Source organism: Bos mutus, chromosome 18, assembly GCF_027580195.1.
Source record: "Bos mutus isolate GX-2022 chromosome 18, NWIPB_WYAK_1.1, whole genome shotgun sequence".
Lineage (NCBI taxonomy): Eukaryota > Metazoa > Chordata > Mammalia > Artiodactyla > Bovidae > Bos > Bos mutus.
The window spans coordinates 27659164-27682414 of NC_091634.1; the positions used below are offsets into that span (position 1 = coordinate 27659164).

Below are 23251 nucleotides of genomic sequence, written 5' to 3' on the forward strand. Positions count from 1 at the left end.
AAAACAGCAAGAACTCTTAGAGATGAGTCTAGCACTTAAAGTCACTTTTTCTCTAAGGAGATTTAGGATAAAAGGTATAAAATCCTAGTCCAGGATCCATCCAAGGTAAAGAGTATGAGAAACCACCTTCTCACCACCCACCCAACATTAAGATGGGAACCTAAGCAGGATACAATTTTCAGAATAAAGGTAAACTGGAAATAAACTAGCCCTTGTACACTGGTAATCTAGGTTTGTATTATCTGGGTGGTCCAGGGAACCTCAAGTTTTGAGCATGGATTAAGATGATCCCAGATTGATAGTCCCCTAGCCAACTGGTAAAAGCAAATGAAAGTCTGATCTGGAAAAGATATCTTCATGTAAGACTTTAAACCATTCCTACAAATAGTTTTTAAAATATAATATACACAGCTTTGGTACATATACAAAATGGAGTATTACTCAGCCATTAAAAAGAATACATTTGAATCAGTTCTAATGAGGTGGATGAAACTGGAGCCTATTATACAGAGTGAAGTAAGCCAGAAAGAAAAACACCAATACAGTATACTAACGCCTATATATGGAATTTAGAAAGATGGTAACAATAACCCTGTATACGAGACAACAAAAGAGACACTGATGTATAGAACTGTCTTTTGGACTCTGTGGGAGAGGGAGAGGGTGGGATGATTTGGGAGAATGGCATTGAAATATGTATAATATCATATATGAAACGAGTCGCCAGTCCAGGTTGGATGCACAATACTGGATGCTTGGGGCTGGTGCACTGGGACGACCCAGAGGGATGGTATGGGGAGGGAGGAGGGAGGAGGGTTCAGGATGGGGAACACATGTATACCTGTGACGGATTCATTTTGATATATGGCAAAACCAATACAATATTGTAAAGTTAAATAAAATAAAATTTGAAAAAAATAAATAAATAAAACCAACTACCTTGAAAAAAATAAAATATAATATCCAGCAAGTAGCCAAAGGAAACAAAAAAGGAAATAAGACAAGTGAGAATGAGTAGGAAAAAACAGACAACACAGGCACACAAAAATTGGAATTAATAGATGCAGCCTATACAATGGCTATTTTTACTATGTTTAAAGATATAAAACATCTGGGAAATTTCTGCTTATTAAAAAGTGGCCCAGCAGATTTGAAAAAGAACCAAATCAAATTTGTAAAACTGAAAATAAAACTAGTGAAATTAAGAATTCAGCAAACAAGCTTAAAAGCAGATTAGACACAGCTGAAAAGAATGAATTTAAAGTATGGGTCAGAAGGAATTATCCAGAATGTAGATCAAACAAAAAAGATGAATTATATGAAGAATAAGAGGCAAAGGGGACAATGTAAAAGTCTCAGACATATATTTACTTAATCAAGAGTTATAGAGGGACAAGATAGAAAAAATTGGACACATTATTTTTGAAGCATTCTGCAGAAATAATGAGACAGAATGTACCAATTCAAGTGCAATAAATACCAAACAAGATAAATAAAAAGAAATTCACACATCATAGTGAAATCACAAAAACATCAAACACAATTGGAAAATCTTAAAAGCAGCCAGAAGAAAAAAACATTATCCTTGCAGGAGTGACAAATTTCTAGCTAACTTTTTAAAAGCAGCCATAAAAGACAGACTACAGTGGAATACCTTCAATATTTTGAAAGAAATAACTGCCAACATAGAAATTTATACCCAACAAAAATACCCTTTAAGAATGATAGTGAGATAGGGGCATTTTCAGACAATCAAAAACTGAAAGAATTCATTACCAGTAGACATACACTAAAGAAAATTCTAAAAGATGTACTATGAACTACAGGAAAATTATCTCAGAAGGGAAGTCTAGGATTAAAAAAAGAAGAAGAAATAAGGAGCAAAACAAAGTAGTAAATATATAGATAAGCTTAAATAAACATTGACTTTATAAAAATAGTATCTAGTGAGTTTTTAAAAATATAATTAAAATCCATAATAACTATACATTAATTAGAAGGGATTAAAAGGAGTAAAGTACTTTGAATTTTCCAAGAGAAGTGTTAAGGTGTTGATTAATTTTGAAGTTGAACAAGTTAAGGACTCATATTATAATTTGGGGCATAATAATATCAAAAGTACAGAAAGAGTGATAACTTATAAATTAGCAGAAAGAAAAAATTGGTGATTAAAAACATAATAAATCCAAAAGAAGGCAAGAAAGGTAAAAGAAACAAGGAATAGTTAGCCAATACAAAAAGTCAAGAATAAAGGAAGTCAGACTATCTTCTCCTCAACTAGAAAAACCTCAGACGTCACTAAGCATCCAGGGCAACCCTTTATGAAAGCAGAAAAGAATTCATCGTGTAGTGCCCCCGGACGGAGACATCTCCTTCCATCTTCTCTCAAATCCCATCATATCTAGATTTCTCTGACTAGCATGGAGAAAAATATTGTAAGCAAAATATTTACCATCTTCCTGGTTATTCTCACTTGGCATCTCCCTTCTTGCCACTTCCTGCATCTAAAAAGAAGTTTTTAGAAGAGCGTCAGTGGGCATTCAGACATGAGTTTAACTAGAACAGAGAGGGGGAAGGGTTCAGAATACTTTCCTGTTAGTAAGCAAGTCCATTCTTGCAAACTAGGGACCTAAATAAAAAAACTAAATAAAATTGGGGGAAAAAATTCTTTAAACTAGCCACAATGCAAAGAGTTTCTAGAGTTGTTTTGAAGCAGATAAAGAGATGCCTTGCAAAGACAAAATACTCTTTAGATAGTAAAGAACACACCAAATGGTGAGATATTCTATTTTCTCTGTTTTTGATAACTCAGCATAGAATTTAGATGGTACCACCTTTCCAAACTTATTTCTGTTTAAAGAACTCACATATTTATATTACCTCTGGTAAAGCTGAGCATCAAGCACAGGAGCTACTGGGACCTTTAATAGGCTGAAAATTAATCTAAGGCATAATTAAGCAAGGATTTATACAAAGTAGAAAGCCATCTCAGTTCAGTTAGTCGCTCAGTCGTGTCCAACTCTTTGTGACCCCATGGACTGCAGCATGCCAGGCTTCCCTGTCCATCACCAACTCCCAAAGCTTCCTCAAAACTCATGTCCATCGAGTCAGTGATGCCATCCAACCACCTCATCCTCTGTCATCCTCTGTCGTCCCCTTCTCCTCCCGCCTTCAGTCTTTCCTAGCATCAGGGTCTTTTCCAATGAGTCAGTTCTTCGCATCAGGTGGCCAAAGTATTGGAGCTTCAGCTTCAGCATCAGGTCTTCCAATGAATATTCATTCAGGACTGATTTCCTTTAGGACTGACTAGTTGGATCTCCTTGCTTTCCAAGAGACTCTCAAGAGTCTTCTCTAACACCACAGTTTAAAAGCATCAATTCTTTGATTGCTCAGCTTTCTTTATAGTCCAACTCTCATATCCATACATGACTACTGGAAAAACCATAGCTTTGACTAGATGGACATTACTTGTTGGCAAAGTGATGTCTCTGCTTTTTAATATGCTGTCTAGGTTGGTCATAGCTTTTCTTACAAGGAATAAGTTCTTTTAATTTCGTGGCTGCAGTCACCATCTGCAGTGATTTTGGAGCCCCCCCAAATACAGTCTGTCACTGTTTTCACTGTTTCCCCATCTATTTCCCATGAAGTGATGGGACCAGATGCCATGATCTTAGTTTTCTGAATGTTGAGTTTTAAGCCAACTTTTTCACTCTCCTCTTTCACTTTCATCAAGAGGCTCTTTAGTTCTTCTTCACTTTCTGTCGTAAGGGTGGTGTCATCTGCATATCTGAGCTTATTAATATTTCTCCCAGTGATCTTGATTCCAGCTTGTGCTTCATCCATCCCGACATTTTGCATGATGTACTCTGCGTATAAGTTAAATAAGCAGGGTGACAATATATAGCCTTGATGTACTCCTTTCCCGATTTGGAACCAGTCTGTTGTTCCATGTCCAGTTCTAACTGTTGCTTCTTGACCTGCATACAGATTTCTCAGGAGGCAGGTCAGGTGTCTCGTATTCCCATCTCTTGAAGAATTTTCCACAGTTTGTTGTGATCCACACAGTCAAAGGCTTTGGCATAGTCAATAAAGCAGAAGTAGATGTTTTTCTGGAACTCTCTTGCTTTTTCAATGATACAACAGATGTTGGCAATTTGATCTCTGGTTCCTCTGCCTTTTCTAAAACCAGCTTGAACATCTAGAAGTTCACGTACTGTTGAAGACTGGCTTGGAGAATTTTGAGTATTACTTTGCTAGCATGTGAGAAGAGTGCAATTGTGCGGTAGTTTGAACATTCTTTAGCATTGCCTTTCTTTGGGATTGGAATGAAAACTGACCTTTTCCAGTCCTGTGGCCACTGCTGAGTTTTCCAAATTTGCTGGCATATTGAGTGCAGCACTTTCAAAGCATCATCTTTTAGGATTTGAAATAGCTCAACTGGAATTCTGTCACCTTCACTAGCTTTGTTCATAGTGATACTTCCCAAGACCCCCTTGACTTTGCATTCCACAATGTCTGGCTCTTAGGTGAGTGATCACACCATTGTGGGTATCTGAGTCATGAAGATCTTTTTTGTATAGTTCTTCTGTGTATTCTCGCCACCTCTTCTTAATATTTTCTGCTTCTGTTAGGTCCATACATTTCTGTCCTTTATTGTGCCCATCTTTGCATGAAATGTTCCCTTGGTAGCTCTAATTTTCTTGGAAGAGATCGCTAGTCTTTCCCATTGTATTGTTTTCCTCTATTTCTTTGCATTGATCACTGAGGAAGGCTTTCTTATTCTTCCTGCTATTCTTTGGAACTCTGCATTCAAATGGGTATATCTTTCCTTTTCTCCTTTGCCTTTATCTTCTCTTCTTTTCATAGCTATTTGTAAGGCCTCCTCAGACAACCATTTTGCCCTTTTGCATTTCTTTATCTTGGGGATGGTCTTGATCACTGCCTCTTATACAATGTCACGAACCTCCATAGTTCTTCAGGCACTCTGTCTATCAGATCTAATCCCCTGAATCTATTTGTCACTTCCACTGTATAATTGTAAGGGATTTGATTTAGGTCATACCTGAATGGTCTGGTGGTTTTCCCTACTTTCTTCAATTTAAGTCTGAATTTGGCAGTAAGGAGTATTCATGATCTGAGCCACAGTCAGCTCCCAGTCTTGTTTTTGTTGACTGTATAGAACTTCTCCATCTTTGGCTGCAAAGAATATAATCAATCTGATTATGGTATTGACCATCTGTTGATGTCTATGTGTAGAGTCTTCTCTTTTGTTGTTGGAAGAGGGTGTTTGCTATGACCAGTGCATTCTCTTGGCAAAACTCTGTCAGCCTTTGACCTGCTTCGTTTTGTACTCCGAGGCCAAATTTGCCTGTTACTCCAGGTATCTCTTGACTTCCTACTTTTGCATCTAGAAAGCCATCTAGAGTTTGCTTTTTAAAAAACCATCTTCAAGTATTCAGTATCTTTTAGGTAGTTATGCAGAGAAAGAAATCCTACTTCCTATTTCTTAAACTAAGAGGACATAAAGCAGGCTATTTATTCGATTTTCTTTTTCCTCTCACTTCAAGAAGTTATTTCAAAGTTTTGGGTTTTTTTTTAAATATAAAAAGTGCTATTTAATGTTAACTGTAAATTAGAGTAAGGCTTTCCTAATGGCTCAGCAGTAAAGAATCTGCCTGCCAATGCAGGAGACACAGATCTGATTTCTGGCTTGTGAAGGTCCCCTGGAGGAAGAAGTGGCAAGGACAGAGGAGCTGGCAGGCTACAGTCCCTGAAGTCACAAGACACAACTAAGCATGCACATGCATGTAGATATAGAATATATTTTTGTCTCAATTACTTTAAAACAATACCAAGTTTTTTTAAAAAAATGGTAATTGAAGTAGTTTCTAAATTACCCAAGGAGAATCTCCAAAAACAGAGAAACCAACTAAATGCTAATCTGTCCTTTTATAAAATGAAGGCATTCTAACAGTTCAACCTGAAAGGAAATCTTACTATCTTTTTCCTTGTATATAGTGTTGATTATCCAAATTGTGGATTAGTCAGTCTTTCCTTCTTTTCTTTCTCCTTCTGGATATTTTCAGCAAATTTACTACTCAATAACTTATTAAAGAAAATGCAAACAAAAGAAGTTGAATATAAAGTCATCAGTTCTGCTTCCTGCATCATATTCATTCATATAAATAAGTAGTGGACTCCCACCAATTTTTTCTCTAAGAACTTTTTAAATTCTTCCCCCATCTTACATGATCTCTGCCTCTTCATTGCTCAAGAGGCAGTGTTAGGAGAGCCATCCCTGAGATGTTAAGAATCCAGTAATTAAAAGGCTAAGAAGTAGAAAATGTAAAGAAGCCAGGTAACAGGAAATGGAGACACTGGGAGAGAGGAGAAAGCTGAAAACCAGCCCAAATCTGTAACAGTTGTATCCCTCTTTGAGTGCCAAAATGCCTGGCATACAATGTGTTAAAATTATATGTACATTTGATCAGATTCTAGGCGAGAGAGAAAGGGGAGACTAAAATTAATGGAAAAGGCTCTTTGCATCCTGTCTTGTGCTTTCCTTTTCCTGTGTCTAACATGCCTTCACCAAAAAAGTGTCTCAAGTCAAAGACAAATGTCATATATCATCACTTACATGTGGAATCTTAAAAAAAAAAAAGTACAAATGAACTTATTTACAAGACAGAGTCACACTACTTAGTGTGCATGTGTCAATTCCAATCTCCCAATTTATCCCTCCCCTCCTTTACCCCTTGGTAACCCTAAAATTGTTTTTTACATCTGTGACTCTGTCTTGTAAATAAGGGGGCTTCCCTGATAGCTCAGTTGCTAAAGAATCCACCTGTAATGCAGGAGACCCTGGTTTGATTCCTGGGTTGGGAAGATCTGCTGGAGAAGAGATAGGCTATCCACTCCAGTATTCTTGGGCTTCCCATGTGGCTCGGCTGGTAAAGAGTCTGCCTGCAATGTAGAAGACCTGGGTTTGATCCCTGGGTTGGGAAGATCCCCTGGAGAAGGGAAAGGTTACTCACTCCAGTATTCTGGCCTAGAGAATTCCAAGGACTATATAGTCCATGGGGTCGAAAAGAGTCAGACATGACTGGGCGACTTTCACTTTATACCACAGGGAACTCTACTGGACACTCTATAATGACCTATATGGGAAAAAAATCTGAAAAAGAGTAGATATATGTATATGTATAACTGATTCACTTTGCTGTGCAGCAGAAACTAACAACATTATAAATCAACTACACTCCACCTCCTACACTGCTGGTAGGAATGTAAATCGAAACAGCTGCTATAGAGAACAGTATGGAGATTCCTTTAAAAAAAAAACAACTAGGAATAAAACTACCATATGATCCAGCAATTCTACTACTGGGCATATACCCTGAGAAAACCATAACTGAAAAAGACACATGTACCCCAAAGTTTATAGCAGCACTATTTACAGTAGCTAGGACATTGGAAGCAATCTGCATGTCCATCAACAGATGAAAGGATAAATAAGATGTGGTACATACATACAATGGAATACTGCTCAGCCATAAAAAAGAACAAATTTGAGTCTGTTCTAGTGAGGTAGATGAAACTAGAGCCTGTTATACAGAGTGAAGCAAGCAGAAAAACAAATATTATATATTAACACATATATATGGAATCTAGAAAAATGGTATTGATAAACCTATTTGCAGGGAAGGAATGGAGACTCAGATATGGAGACTCAGATATAGAGAATGGACTTGTGAACACAGTGGGGAACGGAGAGAGTGGGACAAACAGAGAAAGTAGCATTGACATATATACACTACCATGTGTAAAACAGATAGCTGGTAGGAAGTTGCTGTGTAACACAGGGAGCCCAACCTGGCACTTTGTGATGACTTAAAGGGGTGGAGGAGAAGGTAACGGCACCCCACTCCAGTACTCTTGCCTGGAAAATCCCATGGATGGAGGAGCCCGGTGGGCTACAGTCCATGGGGTTGCTGAGAGTCGGACACGACTGAGCGACTTCACTTTCACTTTTTACTCTTATGCATTGGAGAAGGAAATGGCAACCCACTCCAGTATTCTTGCCTGGAGAATCCCAGGGACAGGGGAGCCTGGTGGGCTGCCGTCTATGGGGTCACACAGAGTCGGACACGACTGAAGCGACTTAGCAGCAGCAGCAGCAGCAAAGGGGTAGAGTGAGAGGAGGGGAGGGAGGTTCAAGAGGAAGGTGATATATGTATAATTATGGTTGATTTGCATTGTTGTACAACAGAGACTAACACAACATTGTAAAGCAATTTTCCCCAAATAAAATTTTTTAAAAAGAGAGAAAAAATACTTAAAGTCCTCTTAGACCTTCATGAATAACTGAGAATCTACTGGATTATTAGCATTGATCATTGACTAGTCAATAGATCCAGCAGGAGGGTGAATACATTACCTGTGTTCCCAATAGGAAAGGGTCTAATTTCTGATCTGGTATAACACTGCCCTGGGTTGCAGAAGTACTTGTTAGGGAGTCCTTTATTTCCCGGTTAGGGAAGGGAATAAAAAGTCCTTTGTTTGAGTCTGTGTTAAAAGAAAAGGCATACAATGAAGCACTGACCAGACTTTAAAGGCAACATGTCTTATGGAAAGATACTAGAAGTCACAAGATTGAGAGTACTATGTCACCACTTGGAAACAATGTGAATTTGGGCAAACTGCTAAACCTCTCTCAATCCCTCCACCTGTAAAACAGTGATGATAAAATCTAAATTTTCCATCTCTCAGAGTTAAGGTAAGGTTAAAATAAGATAATGCATATGAAAGGTTTCATACATTATGAAATGCTCAAGAAAAATTAAAAAGTCAAATATTTTTGCACACTTCTGAAATGAACATACAATAAAATCTGACATCAATTCAACAATCTCCAGCTACAGGAGGAGATGGCTGGAAATAGATTCCTGACATCAGGCATCTCCAGGGCATTAATCAGCAGTCTGCAGTGATTCATCATTTCAAATCAGCTTCATAATTTCTTTTTTAAAATTTTGTTTGTTTATTTATTTAAGCTGTGCTGGGTCTTCTTTGCCGTGAAGGCTTTTTTTCTCTAGTTGTGGTGAGCAGGGGCTACTCTCTAGTCATGGTGCACAGGCTTCTTATTGTAGTGACTTCTCTTGTTGCAGAGTAGTGGCTCTAGGGCAGGCAGACTTCAGTAGTTGCAGCATGCAGGCTCAGTAGTTGCCCTCCTGGGCTCTAGAGCACAAGCTCAGTAGTTGTGGCATATGGACTTAGCTGCTCCATGGCATGTGGGATCCTCCCAGATTAGGGATCAAACTCAAGTCTCCTGCATTGGCAGGAGGATTCTTTACCACTGAGCCACCAGGGAAGCCCCAGCTTCATCATTTCTAACCAGCTTCTTTCCGCCGTGATTTCCTCATTTATAGAAAGAAAAAGACTAATCAAGACCTATTTCATAGAGAAGAATACCAAATCTTTAGGTCTCCTAGTATTTTTTTCTTTTTGCCTATTATTAGAGAAACAACTTTAAAAACAGAAAGGAAAAGCAAGTAAAAACTATATCCTAATCCTGGCCACCTCAAAAGGAGCTAGTTAAGATTTCTATTAAATTGTAACACTTGTACAAAAGGTTTTGCACATTAATTGCAGAATTCTGGGATTTGGAGTCTTCTGGGGGACTCATTAATAAAAATAAGAGATTTTTGTTTAGAGAGGCTTTTTTCTTTAGTAGGATTGTATATAAAAATTAAGATATTAATAGTTTCAAAAATTTGTGCTCTTCACCTAGTTCCCATTTGCAAGCTCTGGCAGTAGAAAGCTACCGTAAGGCAGGGCAACTGAGAACCCAGGATGAGAATAAAGCCAGCCTTTCTAAAATCCAGCCCCTCAGTCCATTTGGGGTTCTAATATGCTTCTTACTTCTGAGTTGCCTTCTGGGAATGAAACGTCATGCTATTTCAGTACAAAATGTCCTTCTATCCTTGTACTTGACGTAATTTTATTTCTCAAAGTGACATAAGCTCTCAAAGTTTATGTTCTCTGGTTCCTTTGCAATTGCAACACAGAAAAAGAAAGGGGGGGAGCAGAAATTGCTGTTTTAAAATCTGATTCTTCGTGGGAAATTAGAACGGTTAGTAAGCTGTGACTTTGGGTTCAGGGCTCCTCTTACCCCTTTCCTACAGAACAACACAAACTTCCCAGGTATCCAAGACCCTGTTCCATCTTGGTTTTCCTATCTTTCTAATGCTCTTTTCTAGATTTTTTTGTTTTGTTTTTTTAATTCAACCTATTTCTTGGTTCAAACAAATCTCGCAAGGTCCCAGGTCTTTGTTGAATGCTATCATAACTTCTCTCTGGTTTTAGCTATCAATCAAGTCTGGATGACCCTAAGTCTAACTATCTTAACTCTTATCTGTCTTTTCATGTCCAGACTTAAGTTTTTTGAACTGCCCCCCAAAAGAGTGCTCTGCAGATAACTGAAAAGTCAGTATTTTCTCTCTTTTTTCTTTTTGTTGTGCTGCATGGCTTGTGGGATCTTAATTCCCCGACCAGGGACTGAACCTGGGCATTGGCAGTGAAAGTGCCGAGTCCTAACCAAAGGACCGCTAGGGAAATCCCAAATATTTTCTTTTTAAAAAATGTCTTTTATTGAATTTGCTATTCTATTGTTTCTGTTTTATGTTTTGTCTTTTTGTCCAAGATGCATGTGGGATCTTAGCTCCCCTACCAAGGATTAAACCCCAAAACCCAGCATTGGAAGGCAGTGTCTTAACCACTGGACTAACAGGGAAGTACCCTAAATATTTTCTAAATTAAACTCATAATCTTTACTTCCAGGACTACTTCTGCTGATGTCCTACCTCCAACCCTAACCCTCATTTTAATACTGGCATTACTATTCACCTAATCCTTCAAGATAGAAAATTGTTCTTTGACTTTCTCTCACTTATCTCAAATGTCAATTATCAAATTCTATAGAATTACTTTTTTTGGAGGGGGACATCTTTAATTGAGGTATAATGTACATGTCATATAAGTCATCATTTTACAGTATGCAATTCAGTGATTTTCAGTGCATTCACAAAGTTATACCACCATCACCACCTTCTACTCTCATCACCCCAAAAGAGGCCAAATTAACTGTGACTCTTAATTCTTTCTTCTTCATCAGTCCCTACAAACATCAAATAGGATTTGCCTATTCTGGACATTTCATGAAGATGGAATAATACAATATTTAACCTTTTGTATCTAGTTTCTGTCAATTAGTATGATATTCTCAGGACAAACATTGTAGCATGTATCAGTACTTCAGTACTTTTTAGGCTGAAAAATATGCCTTATATGGATATGCCGTTACTTTGTTTCTCCATTCATGAGTTGATAGATTTTTTGGCTATTATGAATAATGCTGCTTTCATTTCTGCACAAATCTTTGTGTGGACATATGTTTTCATGTCTCTTGGGTATATATCTAGAAGTGGAATTGGTGGGTCAAATGGTAACTCTAACTTTTTGAGGAACTTCCAAATTGTTTTCCAAAGAAGCTATACCATTTTATTTTCCCACCAGAAATGTATGAGGGTTCCAATTTCTCCACATCTTTGTTATTACTTGTTATCTGTCCTTTTGATTCTAGCCATCCTAGTGGATGTGAAATGTTATCCTCTTTGTGGTTTTGACTTGCATTTCCCTTATGGCTAGTGATATTGAACATCTTTCATGTGCTTGTTGGCTAGCTGCATATCTTCTTTGGAGAAACGTTTGTTCAATCTTTTGCCCATTTTCTAATTTGGTTGTTTGCCTTTCTGTTGTTGATTTTATAAGAGTCTACATATATATATATGCTCCACCCTTCCTGGGATTCTCCAGGCAAGAACACTGGAGTGGGTTGTCATTTCCTTCTCCAATGCATGAAAAATGAAAAGTGAAACTGAAGTCGCTCAGTTGTGTCCGACTCTATGCAACCCCATAGATAGCAGCCTACCAGGCTCCTCTGTCCATGGGATTTTCCAGGCAAGGGTACTGGAGTGGGTTGCCATTGCCTTCTCTGATATATAATGGATATCAGACCCTTGTCAGACATATGATTTGCAAATATTTTCTCCTATTCTGTGGGTTGCTTTACTTTTTAAAAAAAATTAATTATTATTTTGGTCATACAATGCAGCATTTGGGATTTTAGCTCCCCCACCAGGGATTGAACCCATCTCCCCAGCAGTGAAAACACAGAGTCCTAACCACTGGACTGCCAGGGAATATCCTAGCTTTTTTACCTTCTTGATAGTGTCCTTTGAAGTACAAAGTTTTTTTAATATTTATTTTTATTTATTTGGCTGTGTGGCATCTGAGTTGCAGCACATGGGCTCTTTTAGTTCTGGCATTTGGGATCTTTTTTTTTTTAGGAGTAGCATGTGGGATCTAGTTCCCTGACCAGGGCCCCTGCATTAGGAGTGCTGAGTCTTAGCCACTGGACCACCAAGGAAGTCCCAGTTCTCAAGGATTTAATTAATCTGTACCTCCTCATTTGTATTCACACTATTATTGTCCTATGTCAGGACAGGTCCTTATTATCTCCCACTTGGACTGCTGTCTTTAGTTGCTGCCTATCTAAATCAATCTTGAGTTATTGCTCTAAATTATACATTTAATCATGCTTACCACCTACAATATCTTTGTCACCCATTTTCAATAGAATAAAATGAAAATGTTTCATAAAGAGACCGTTTGCAACTTGGCTTTAATCAACCACCTTAGCTCCAGTCACGTGCATGCATGCGTGCCAAGACACTTCAGTCGTGTTCAACTCTCTGCGACCCAATGGACTGTATCCTGCCAGGCTCCTCTGTCCATGGGATTCTGCAGGCAAGAATACTGGAGTGAGTTGCCATTTTCTTCTCCAGGGGATCTTCCCTATTCAGGGATCAAACTCACATCTCTTATGTTTCCTGCACTGGCAGGCAGGTTCTTTTCCATTAGCACCACCTGAGAAGCCCCCTGTCACAAGCTGAGTCACAAGCTGAGTCAATTTCCTAATCCGTCACACCTGTTTTTTCTACTTCTGTTTTCTATGCATTGAATGCCCAACTATGCCCAATGAATTCTATTTGAATTCCCAACTTAAATGTATCCTTTTTGGGAAGGCTTTACCCAGGTCAACTGCTAGTGTCTCTCCCCCACAGTTCCTTACCTCTGCCGAAGTCGAACTCATGTCTCAGCCTGACTTGTAACCTAATTAACTATGATAAATCTGGTGTGGGAGTAGCTGAAGCTCTGACATTGTTGTGTCATTTCCTAATATGCCTATCCTCTAACACAGGAATTTTCCAGTAGATAGACACAGGAAAACAACAGAATGGGAAACACTAGAGATCTCTTCAAGAAAATCAGAGATACCAAAGGAACATCTCATGCAAAGATGGGCTCGATAAAGGACAGAAATGGTATGGACCTAACAGAAGCAGAAGATATTAAGAAGAGATGGCAAGAATACACAGAAGAACTGTACAAAAAAGATCTTCATGACCCAGATAATCACGATGGTGTGATTACTGATCTAGAGCCAGACATCCTGGAATGTGAAGTCAAGTGGGCCTTAGAAAGCATCACTACGAACAAAGCTAGTGGAGGTGGTAGAATTCCAGATGAGCTATTCCAAATCCTGAAAGATGATGCTGTGAAAGTGCTTCACTCAATATGCCAGCAAATTTGGAAAACAGCGGTGGCCACAGGACTGGAAAAGGTCAGTTTTCATTCCAATCCCAAAGAAAGGCAATGCCAAAGAATGCTCAAAGTACCACACAATTGCACTCATCTCACATGCTAGTAAAGTAATGCTCAAAATTCTCCAAGCCAGGCTTCAGCAATATGTGAACCGTGAACTTCCAGATGTTCAAGCTGGTTTTAGAAAAGGCAGAGGAACCAGAGATCAAATTGCCAATATCCGCTGGATAATGGAAAAAGCAAGAGAGTTCCAGAAAAACATCTATTTCTGCTTTATTGACTATGCCAAAGCCTTTGACTGTGTGGCTCACAATATACTGTGGAAAATTCTGAAAGAGATGGGAATACCAGACCACCTGATCTGCCTCTTGAGAAATTTGTATGCAGGTCAGGAAGCAACAGTTAGAACTGGCCATGGAACAACAGACTGGTTCCAAATAGGAAAAGGAGTACGTCAAGGCTGTATATTGTCACCCTGTTTATTTAACTTATATGCAGAGTACGTCATGAGAAACGCTGGGCTGGAAGAAGCACAAGCTGGAATCAAAATTACCGGGAGAAATATCAATAACCTCAGATATGCAGATGACACCACCCTTATGGCAGAAAGTGAAGAGGAACTAAAAAGCCTCTTGATGAAAGTGAAAGTGGAAAGTGAAAGTTGGCTTAAAGCTCAACATTCAGAAAACGAAGATCATGGCATCTGGTCCCATCACTTCATGGGAAATAGATGGGGAAACAGCGGAAACAGTGTCAGACTTTATTTTTCTGGGCTCCAAAATCACTACAGATGATGACTGCAGCCATGAAATTAAAAGACGCTTACTCCTTGGAAGGAAAGTTATGACCAACCTAGATGGCATATTCAAAAGCAGAGACATTACTTTGCCAACAAAGGTTCGTCTAGTCAAGGCTATGGTTTTTCCTGTGGTCATGTATGGATGTGAGAGTTGGACTGTGAAGAAGGCTGAGCGCCGAAGAATTGATGCTTTTGAACTGTGGTGTTGGAGAAGACTCTTGAGAGTTCCTTGGACTGCAAGGAGATCCAACCAGTCCATTCTGAAGGAGATCAGCCCTGGGATTTCTTTGGAAGGAATGATGCTAAAGCTGAAACTCCAGTACTTTGGCCACCTCATGCGAAGAGTTGACTCATTGGAAAAGACTCTGATGCTGGGAGGGATTGGGGGCAGGAGGAGAAGGGGACGACAGAGGATCAGATGGCTGGATGGCATCACTGACTCGATGGACGTGAGTCTGGGTGAACTCCGGGAGTTGGTGATGGACAGGGAGGCCTGGCGTGCTGCAATTCATGGGGTCGCAAAGAGTCGGACACGACTGAGCGACTGATCTGATCTGAGACACCTGTTTGCTGAATTGCTCTTATATCCATCGCACCAGAGAATGCCAGTTGCCTCTCACTACATCCTTTTTCATCTGTTAGAACCCCCAGTAACAGCCCTAGATTGCCAACATCTGGATTTCTATATGAGAGAGAAATGAATTTCTGTCACAAAACCTTTCCCCATTTGCTCCTAGTACACTCTGAGCCTCTACAGCATATGCCCATCTACATCAGTGTTTCTCAAACTCAACATTCTCATAAACCCTGAGACTATCAATCTAGTTTGAGAAATTTCAGTTCAAGAAACTCAGTGTGTCAAAAGATATTTTACAAAGCAGATTATATTAGGTGACAGTTTGGCAATTTCTTACAAAACTAAAAACTTGGTATTTACCCAAAGGAGTTGAAAGCTTATGTCCATACAAACACCTGCATATAGATGTTTATAACAACTTTTTGCATAATTGCCAAAACCTGGGAGCAACCAAGATGTTCTTCAGTAGGTGAGTGGGTAAATAAATAATCCAGATAATAATAATAGAATATTCAGTTCAGTTCAGTCGCTCAGTCATGTCCAACTCTGAGACCCCATGGACCACAGCACCATTAAGCCCTAAAAACAAAGTAGCTACTAAGCCACAAAAAGATACAGAGGAAACCACTGCATATCACTAAGCAGACAAAGCCAATCTGAAAAGGCTACATACAGTATGACTCCAATTATATGAAATTCTGGAAAAGGCAAAACTGTGGCAACAGGTGAAAATGGCAGTGAGAAGCATCTTGCATCTGTCTCCCCCCTAGACAACAACTACACTTGCAGAATTCTCTGATATAACTATTTTAGAATTCTGGAGTCTACTGAAGGCTTGCAACTTCTGGGGGAAGGCATGGAAGGTAAATTAGGGTTAATTTTGGTTAATTTCAGTTCTTAGCAAAGTAGCTAAGGCTTCCCTGGTAGCTCAGCTGGTAAAGAATCCACCTGCAATGCAGGAGACCCAGGTTTGATTCCTGGATCAGGAATATCTCCTGGAGAGGGATAGGCTACCCACTCCAGTATTCTAGGGCTTCCCTTGTGGCTCAGATGGTAAAGAATCTGCCTGCAATGTGGGGGACCTGGGTTTGATCCTTGGGTAAGGAAGATTCCCTGGAGAAGGGATAGGCTACACACTCCAGTGTTTTTGCCTGAAGAATTCCATGGCGAGGAACCTGGTGGGCTACAGTCCATGTGGTCACAATGAGTCGGAAATAACTGAGTGACTTTCACTTTCAGCAAAGAAGCAGCTACCGGTCCCTCACCCCTCATGCAAAAAATTTAAGCTGGACCCTTACCTAACACATACACAAAAATTAACTGGATGGATTAATGCATCAAAGACTTAAATGTAATACATTAAACTATAAAACTCAGCATTTCTCCAGTGGTCCAGTGGCTAAGACTCCACACTCCCAATGCATGGGGCTGGGGTTAGATCCCTGGTCAGGGAACTAGATCCCACATGGCCCAACTAAGACCTGGGGCATCCAAATATATATAATATATATATATATACATATTTTTTATATATAAACTATAAAACTCTTAGAAGAAAACATAGAGAACATGCTTACTGGATTTGTCACTGTGACACCAAAAGCAAAGCAATAAAACAGACAAATTGAACTTCATTAAAAATTTAAAATTTTGTGCATCTAAAAACAAACACACACAAAAAAAAAAAAAAAAAAACAATACACACAGAGTAGCAGCCCACAGGCAGCCCATAGAATGGGAGAAAATATTTGCAAATCATATATCTGATACAGAATTAATATTTAGAGTATATAGAGAACTCCTAATACTCAACAACAACAAAAAAGCAACTTGGTTCAAAAGTGGGCAAAGGACTTGAATAGACATTTCTCCAAACGAAGATTTACAAATGGCCAATAAGCACACACACAAAAATACTCAACATCACTGATCATCAGGGAAATACAAATTAAAAACATGAGATACCAGCTCACACCCAGTAGGATGGCTACTACCAAAAAATCAGAAAATAACAAGTGTTGGTAAGGAGGTAGAGAAATCAGAACTCTTGTACACTGTTGGTGGGAGTGTAAAATGATACAGTGGCTATAGACAACAGTATGGCAATTCCTGAAAAAAATTAAAAATAAAATTACTATATGATACAATAATTTCACTTCTGGGTACATACCCCAAAGAAGTGAAAGCAGGGTCTTGAAGAGATAGATGTATACCCCTGTTCATAGCAGCATTATTCACAATAGCAAAAACATGGGAGTAACCCAAGTGTCCATCTACAAATGAATGGATAAACAAAATGTGCTCTATACATACAATGGAATATTATTCACCCTTAAAAAGGAAGGAAATTCTGACTAATGCTACCATGTGGATGAACTTTGAGGACATTGTGGTTGTTCAGTCACTAAGTCATGTACAACTCTCTACAACTCCATGGACTGCAGCATACCAGGCTTCCGTGTCCTTTACTAGCTCCTGGAGTTTGCTCAAACTCATGTCCATTGAGTCAGTGATGCCATCCAACCATCTCATCCTCTGTCCCCCCTTTCTCCTCCTCCTATCAATCTTTCCCAGCATCAGATCTTTACCAATGAGTTGACTCTTCGCATCAGGTGGCAGAAGTATTGGAGCTTCAGCTTCAGCATCAGTCCTTCCAATGAATATTCAGGGTTGATTTCCTTGAGGATTGACTGGTTTGATCTCCTTGCTGTCCAAGGGACTCTCAAGAGTCTTCTCCAGCATCACAATTCAAAAGCATCAATTCTTCGGCACTCAGCATTCTTTATGGTCCAACTTTCACATCCATAGATGACTACTGGAAAAACCACAGCTTTGACCTTTGTTGAGAAAGTGATGTCTCTGCTTTTTACTATGCTGTCTAGGTTTGTCATAACTTTTCTTCCAAAGAGCAAGCATCTTTTAATTTCATGGCTGCAGTCACCTTCCACAGTAATGTTGGAGCCCAGGTAAATAAAATCTGTCACTGTTTCCACTTTTGACCCATCTATTTGCATAAAGTGATAGGACTGGAAGCCATGGATCTTAGTTTTCTGAATGTTGAGTTTTAAGCCATCTTTTTCACTCTCCTCTTTCACCCTCATCAAGAGGCACTTTAGTTCATCTTTGCTTTCTGCTGGCATCATCTGCACATCTAAGGTTGTTGTTACTTCTTGCAATCTTGATTCCAGTCTGTGATTCATCCAGCTTGGTATTTCACATAATGTACTCTGCATATAAGTTAAATAAACAGGGTGACAATATACAGCCTTGACGTACTCCTTTTCCAATTTGGAACCAGTCTGTTGTTCCATGTCTGGTTCTAATTGCTTCTTGATCTGCATATGGGTTTCTCAGGAGGCAAGTAAGGTAGTCTGGTATCCCTACCTCTTTCAGAATTTTCCAGTTTGTTGTGATCCACACAGTCAAAGCCTTAGTGTAGTCAATGAAGCAGATATTTTTTTGGAATTCCCTTGCTTTTTCTACGATCCAATAGATGTTGGCAATTTGATCTCTGGTTCCTTTGCCTTTTCTAAATCCAGTTTGTACATCTGAAAGTTCTCTTCATATACTGCTGAAGCCTAGCCAGAAGGATTTTGAGCATTACCTTGCTATCATATGAAATGAGCGAAATAGCACAGTAGTTTGAACATTCTTTGGCATTGCCTTTCCTTGTGATTAGAATGAAAATTGATCTTTTCCAGTCCTGTGGCCATTGCTGAATTTTCTAAATTTGCTGGCATATTGAGTGCAGCACTTTAACAGAGTCATCTTTTAGGATTAGCAATAGCTCAGCTGGAATTTCATCACCTCCACCAGCTTTGTCCATAGTAATGCTTCCTACGGCCCACTTGATTTCACATTCCAGGATGTCTGGCTCTAGGAGAGTGATCATACCATCGTGATTATCTGAGTCATTCAGTTCAGTTCAGTTCAGTCGCTCAGTCGTGTCCTCACCAACTCCCAGAGCTCACTCAAACTCATGTCCATCAAGTCAGTGATGCCATCCAGCCATCTCATCCTCCGTCGTCCCCTTCTCCTCCTGCCCCCAATCCCTCCCAGCATCAGAGTCTTTTCCAATGAGTCAACTCTTCGCATGAGGTGGCCAAAGTACTGGAGTTTCAGCTTCAGCATCACTCCTTGCAAAGAACACCCAGGGCTGATCTCCTTCAGAATGGACTGGTTGGATCTCCTTGCAGTCCAAGGGACTCTCAAGAGTCTTCTCCAACACCACAGTTCAAAAGCATCAATTCTTCAGCACTCAGCCTTCTTCACAGTCCAACTCTCACATCCATACATGACCACAGGAAAAACCACAGCCTTGACTAGACGGACCTTTGTGGCAAAGTAATGTCTCTGCTTTTGAATATGCCATCTAGGTTGGTTATAACTTTCCTTCCAAGGAGTAAGCGTTTTTTAATTTCATGGCTGCAATCACTATCTGCAGTGATTTTGGAGCCCAAAAAAATAAAGTCTGACACTGTTTCCACTTTTTCCCCATCTATTTCCCATGAAGTGATGGGACCAGATGCCATGATCTTCGTTTTCTGAATGTTGAGCTTTAAGCCAACTTTTTGACTCTCCTCTTTCACTTTCATCAAGAGGCTTTTTAGTTCCTCTTCACTTTCTGCCATAAGGGTGGTGTCATCTGCATATCTGAGGTTATTGATATTTCTCCCGGTAATTTTGATTCCAGCTTGTGCTTCTTCCAGCCCAGCGTAAGCAGGGTGACAATATACAGCCTTGACGTACTCCTTTTCCTATTTGGAACCAGTCTGTTGTTCCATGTCCAGTTCTAACTGTTGCTTCCTGACCTGCATACAGGTTTCTCAGGAGGCAGGTCAGGTGGTCTGGTATTCCCATCTCTTTCAGAATTTTCCACAGTTTATTGTGATCCACACAGTCAAAGGCTTTGGCATTGTCAACAAAGCAGAAATATATGTTTTTCTGGAACTCTTGCTTTTTCGATGATCCAGCGGATGTTGACAATTTGATCTCTGGTTCCTCTGCCTTTTCTAAAACCAGCTTGAACATCTGGAAGTTCACGGTTCACGTATTGCTGAAGCCTGGCTTGGAGAATTTTGAGCATTACTTTACTAGCGTGTGAGATGAGTGCAACTGTGCGGTAGTTTGAACATTCTTTGGTATTGCCTTTCTTTGGGATTGGAATGAAAACTGACCTTTTCCAGTCCTGTGGCCACTGCTGAGTTTTCCAAATTTGCTGGCATATTGAGTGCAGCACTTTCACAGCATCATCTTTCAGGATTTGAAATAGCTCATCTGGAATTCCATCACCTCCACTAGTTTGTTCATAGTGATGCTTTCTAAGGCCCACTTGACTTCACATTCCAGGATGTTTGGCTCTAGGTGAGTGATCATACCATCGTGATTATCTTGGTCATGAACATCTTTTTTGTACAGTTCTTCTGTGTATTTTTGCTACCTCTTCTTAATATCTTCTGCTTCTGTTAGGTCCATACCATTTCTGTCCTTTATCGAGCCCATCTTTGCATGAAATGTTCCCTTGGTATCTCTAATTTTCTTGAAGAGATCTCTAGTCTTCCCCATTCTGTTGTTTCCTTAATCTGGGTCATTAAGGCCTTTATTGTACAATTCTTCTGTGTATTCTTGCTGCCTCTTCTTAATCTCTTCTGCTTCTGTTAGGTCCCGTTTACTTGAATATGCCCATCCAGTTTTCTTAAAGAGGTCTCTAGTCTTTTCCATTCTATTGTTTTCCTCTATTTCTTTGCATTGTTCTCTTACAGCTTTCTTATCTCTTCTTACTATTCTCTGGAACTCTGCATTCAGTTTGGTATATCTTTCCCTTTCTATTTTGCCTTTTGCTTCTCTTCTCAGCTATCTGTAAGACCTCTTCAACCATTTTGCCTTCTTGCATTTCTTTTTCCTTGGGATGGTTTTGGTCACTGCCTCCTGTACAATGTTACCAATCTCCGTCCATAGTTCTTCAGGCATTGTGTTTACCAGATCTAATCCCTTGAATCTACTTGTCATCTCCACTGTATAATCATAAGGAATTTGATTTAAATCACACCTGAATGGTCTAGTGGTTTTCCCTACTTTCTTCAATTAAAGTCTAAATTTTGCCCTAAGAAGGTCATGATCTAAGCCATACTCAGCTCTAGTTCTTGTTTTTGCTGACTGTAGTATAGAGCTTCTCCACCTTTGGCTGCAAAGAATATAATCAATCTGATTTTTGTATTGACCATCTGGTGATGTCCATGTGTAGAGTCATCTCTTGTGTTGTCGGAAGAGGGCAACAACATTGAGGACATTATGCTAAGTGAAATAAACCAGTCACAAAAAGACAAATACTGTATGATTTCTCTTCTATAAGAGACTCAGAGCAATCAGTATCAGAGAGAGAAAGAAAATAGAATGGTGATTTCTAGGGGCTACAGGGAGGGTAAGATGGGGAGTTATCATTTAATGGGTGTAGTTCAGTTTTATAAGATGAAAAGAGTTCCAGAGGGCTGGTGGTGATGAATGCATTTAATACCAGTGAACTGTTCACTTAAAAATGGTTAAGATGGTAAATCTTATATACATTTTACCACAATAAACATTTCTGAGAAAAAAAAACATAAAGAGATGGTAAAAAGATCAGTAGTTGCCAGGGGTAAGAGGGGAGTAAGGGAAGACTACGTGAGCACAGAGTTTAGGCCAGTGAAACTATTCTGTATGATACTAAAATGGTGGATACATGTCATTATATTAATACATTTACCAAACCCATAGAATGTACACTACCAAAAAGGAACCCTAATGTAAACTAAGGACTTCAGGTGATAATAATGTGTCAATGTAGGTTCATCAGTTGTAACAAAAGCACCACTCTGATGCCTGTTGTTGGTAGTGAGAGAGGCTATGCATGTGTAGAGGCAGGAGGTATATAGGAACCCTGTATTTCCTGTTCAGCTTTGCTGTGGATCTAAAACTATTCTAAAAAACAGTCTATTTTTTCAAATAGCAGACTAATATTGCAAAGGAGTATTTCTGCTCTTACATCTTTTAAATGTTTTCCATAACTGCATCAAACAAAAACATGAAATTAAAGGGCCTCACACTGCCTGTGGACCTCTGAAAGTATCCCTGCTCCAGGAGTTCACAACACTGAGTTTGAGGAATACTGATCTGTGTCATTTATTTAACGTTTTCATATGCACTGCCTGAAATTGTGTTACTTAGCTTTTTCATGTTTGTCTCATTATCTTATATTGCAAGTGATTCAGGAAATGACTGAATTTTCTATTTCCAGAGTATGTTTCAGAAGATAATTTATGTGAGTTTACAAAAAGAAAAAAGGAAAAAAAGTTGGATGAGAATCAAAAATTTCACTAAAAAGAATGGACTTTGATTTGGGTCATAAACAGAAGGATTTTAATTCAAGCACTGAAGGCAGAAGGGACAGCATTAGTTCAACGGCAAAAGAGAGAAAAAGGAGAGAGTGGTTTGACTTGACTGAAGCATCGTATATTGTAGTTGAGAAACAGGAGATATAAGGTTTCAGGGTAGGCTGAAGAGATGAGCTCCAGCAGTTTTTTTTGTTTTTTTTTTTAATTAATTACTTGGCTGTGCTGTGTCTTAGCTGCTGCACAATGGGACCTTTGATCTTCGTTGCAGCACATGGAAACTTTAGTTGCAGCAAGTGGGATCTAGCACCCTGACCAAGGATTGAACCCAGGCCCCCTGCATTGGGTGTACAGTCTTAGCCACCAGGGAATTTCCACAGCTACAACTTAGAGAAGCCTTGTGTGTCAGATTGAGGACTCTAACTTCAGCTATGAGTGGGAGCCATGCAAGCTTTTGAGCAGGCAAATATAATAATCACAGTTGAGTTTTAAGAGAATTAATCTGACAGGAAATACAAAATGAACTGAATAAAGAAGAAACTAGGAGGCAGCACAGTATAATATTTAAGAGGACTTTGATGACTGACAGACTAGAGTTTGCATCACAGCTTTGCCACTTAGTGGATAATTAGAGCAAATTATTTCACCTCTTTTGGGCCTGGTTTCCTCACACATGAAGAAACAAGGATAATTATAATCACCTTCAAGGTTGTTGTGAGGATTTAATGAGATTATATAATAGCCTGGCCTAGAGTTTATACTCAGTGAATGATAGATATTAAA

At 39.3% G+C, this 23251-nt stretch overlaps 1 protein-coding gene across 5 annotated transcripts in view; it reads right to left on the minus strand.

Moving 5' to 3' along the window:
* LRRC36 (leucine rich repeat containing 36) overlaps positions 1-23251 on the minus strand; it is a 45508-nt gene that overhangs the window by 16658 nt on the left and 5599 nt on the right. For 2 of the 5 annotated variants that reach the window (XM_005896553.2, XM_070388218.1), the window contains 2 exons: positions 8438-8565; positions 2453-2504 (listed from right to left, as the gene is read on the minus strand). In XM_005896553.2, the coding sequence (XP_005896615.2) occupies positions 2453-2504; positions 8438-8565 (180 nt within the window). Of the gene's footprint in view, positions 1-2452; positions 2505-8437; positions 8566-12754; positions 12862-23251 lie in introns of all 5 variants that reach the window. The other 3 variants (XM_070388217.1, XM_070388215.1, XM_070388216.1) reach the window with 3 other exon arrangements.